Raw genomic sequence first — 2856 nt, 5'->3', positions numbered from 1 at the left:
GGAACTGGCTAGTTGGCCTTCTCTAACAAATTAAAATCAATGGCTCAATGTCAAAGTGGAAACCAGTAACGAATGGTGTCTCACAAGGGTCCGTATTAGGACCAATAATATTTAGTATCTTCATCAATGACATAGTGGGATTAAGTGCACCCTCAGCAAGTTTGCAGATGACACCACACTGAGTGGTGCAGCTGACACACTAAAGGTAAGGGATGCCATCCAGAGGGATCTTGACGGGCTTGAGAAGTGGGCCCATGTGAACCTCATGAAGTTCAACAAGGCCAAGTGCAAAGCCCTGCACCTGAGTCAGTCAAATTACCAGTATCAGTACAGACTGGGGAATGAATGAATTGAGAGCAGCCCTGAAGAGAAGGACTTGGGGGTACTGGTGGATGAAAAACTGGACATGAGCCAGCAGTGTGCACCTGCAGCCCAGAGAGCCAACCATATCCTGGGCTGCACAAAAAGAAGCGCGACCAGCAGGTCGAGGGACGTGATCCTCCCCCTCTCCTCTGCTCTGGTGAGACCCCACCTGCAGTACTGCATCCAGGTCAGGGGTCTCCAGCTCAAGAAAGACATGGACCTGATAAAGCCAGTTCAGAGGAGGGCCACAAAAATGGTCAGAGGGCTGGAACACCTCTCCTATGAAGAAAGGCTGAGCTGGGGTTGTTCAGCCTGGAGAAGGCTGCGGGGAGACCTTATTGTGGCCTTTCAATATATAAGGAGGGCTTATAAGAAAGATGGAGAGAGACTTCTTACCAGGGCCTGTAGCGACAGGACAAGGGGCAACAGTTTTAAACTGAAAGAGGGTAGGTTTAGATTGGACATAGGGAAGAACTTTTTTACAATGAGAGTGATGAGACACTGAAACAGGTTGTCCAGAGAAGTTGTGAATGCCCACCCCTGAAGTGTTCAGGGTAGGTTTAGATTGGACATAGGGAAGAACTTTTTTACAATGAGAGTGATGAGACACTGAAACAGGTTGTCCAGAGAAGTTGTGAATGCCCACCCCTGAAGTGTTCAAAGTCGGGTTGGTTGTGGCCTTGATCAACATGATCTAGTGGAAGATGTCCCTGCCCATGGCAGGGGGGTTGGACTAGATGATCTTTAAAGGTCCCTTCCAACCCAAACTATTCTAAAGAAGGGCGTGAGGGAAGACCCGGGAAACTACAGACCTGTTAGTTTAACCTCACTTCCTGGAAAAATTATGGAGAAGGTCATAGTGGGTACTCCTGAAAGGCATTTAAAGAATAACGCAATCATCAGGCACAGTCAGCATGGATTCACAAAGGGAAGTCCCGTTTAACTGATCTTATATCCTTCTATGATAAGGTCACCCACCTGGTGGATGAAGGAAAGGCGGTGGATGTAGTTTTTCTGGAGGCTTTTGGTACCGTCCCTCACAGCATCCTTCTGGACAAGTTGTCCAGCTGTGGGACGAGCAGGTTCATGGTGCGCTGGGTGAAGAACTGGCTGAAGGGCAGAGCTCAAAGGGTTGCAGTGAATGGGCCTGCATCTGGCTGGAACACCAGCGGTGTTCCTCAGGGCTCAATTCTAGGGCCAGTCCTGTTCAACGTATTTATCAACGATCTGGATGCAGGAGTTGAATGCACCATTAGCGAGTTTGCTGGTGATACCAAACTGGGAGGTGCTGTTGGCTCTCTTGAGGGACAAGATGCCTTGCAGAGGGATCTAGATAGATTGGAGCATTGGGCAATGCTTAACGCGATGAAATTTAACGAGTCCAAGTGCCAGATTCTGCACCTGGGATGGAGTAATGCCGGGCACGAGTGTAAATGGGGAGAGGAGTGGCTGGAGAGCAGGAAAGCCCTGCAGAAAGGGATCTGGGGGTGCTGGTCGGCAGCAGGCTCGATATGGGTCAGCAGTGTGCCCTGGCAGCCAAGAGGGCAAACCGCATCCTGGGGGGCATCAAACACAGTATAACCAGCCGGTCAAGAGAGGTGATTATCCCACTGTATTCAGTGTTGGTGCAGCCTCGCCTTGAGTACTGTGTGCAGTTCTGGGCCCCACCATTTAAGTCGGATGTGAATGTGCAGTTCTGGGCCCCACAATTTAAGATGGATGTGAAGGTCCTTGAATGTGTCCAGAGGAGGGCAACAAAGCTGGTGAAAGGGCTGGAAGGAATGTCCTACGAGGAGTGCCTGAGGACTTTGAGCTTGTCCGGTTTGGAGAAAAGGAGGCTGAGGGGTGACCTCATTGCTTTCTACAGCTTCCTGAGGAGGGAAACTGGAGAGAGAGGTACTGAGCACTTCTCCCTGGGATCCAGTGACAGGACGCATGGAAATGGTTCAAAGCTGCAGCAAGGGAGGTTTAGACGGGACATTAAGAAACATTTCTTTACGGAGAGGGTGGGCAAACCCTGGAACAGGCTTCCTAGGGAGAGGCGGTTGATGCCCTAAGCCTGTCAGTGTTTAAGAGGCGTTTGGACAGTGCCCTTAATAACATACTTTAACTTTTGGTCAGCCCTGAAGCGGTCAGGCAGTTGGGCCAGATGATCGTTGTAGGTCCCTTCCAACTGAAACCATCTGTTCTATTCAAAGAAATTTCTTTTCCTGTACCTGTAAACGCAGCCTAGTAATTGACAGTCACGTCTCTACTGTAACCCACATTTCTCTTAAAATACAGATTGAGAGCTTCACTCAGTCTCTTCTTTAAGGACAGCTGGGCTCTGCCACTATCATTACGTCAACAGCCTGGCCCGAAGACTGGAACTCACACTCATTCCTCTGCTTAGTTTCCCTTAGGACAGCCAGGGATAAACCGCTGAGAAGCGCTGGCTGAAGGAGCGCGCGCCGAGAGACGAATTCGCTCCGGTGTGGGGACAGCACCCCGCCG

General features: G+C 50.2%; 1 protein-coding gene across 1 annotated transcript in view; it reads left to right on the top strand.

The window, feature by feature from the left end:
• Positions 1-577: 577 nt before the first annotated feature.
• RCL1 (RNA terminal phosphate cyclase-like 1) overlaps positions 578-2856 on the top strand; it is a 31040-nt gene continuing 28761 nt past the window's right edge. The window contains exons 1-2 of the mRNA XM_009333559.1: positions 578-619; positions 1333-1648. Coding sequence (XP_009331834.1) covers positions 578-619; positions 1333-1648 — 358 coding nt within the window. The remainder of the gene's footprint in view (positions 620-1332; positions 1649-2856) is intronic.

Source organism: Pygoscelis adeliae, unplaced genomic scaffold, assembly GCF_000699105.1.
Source record: "Pygoscelis adeliae isolate BGI_AS28 unplaced genomic scaffold, ASM69910v1 Scaffold501, whole genome shotgun sequence".
NCBI lineage: Eukaryota > Metazoa > Chordata > Aves > Sphenisciformes > Spheniscidae > Pygoscelis > Pygoscelis adeliae.
The sequence above is the reverse complement of the archived record's forward strand: the minus strand, read 5'-3'. Positions and strand labels throughout refer to the sequence as shown.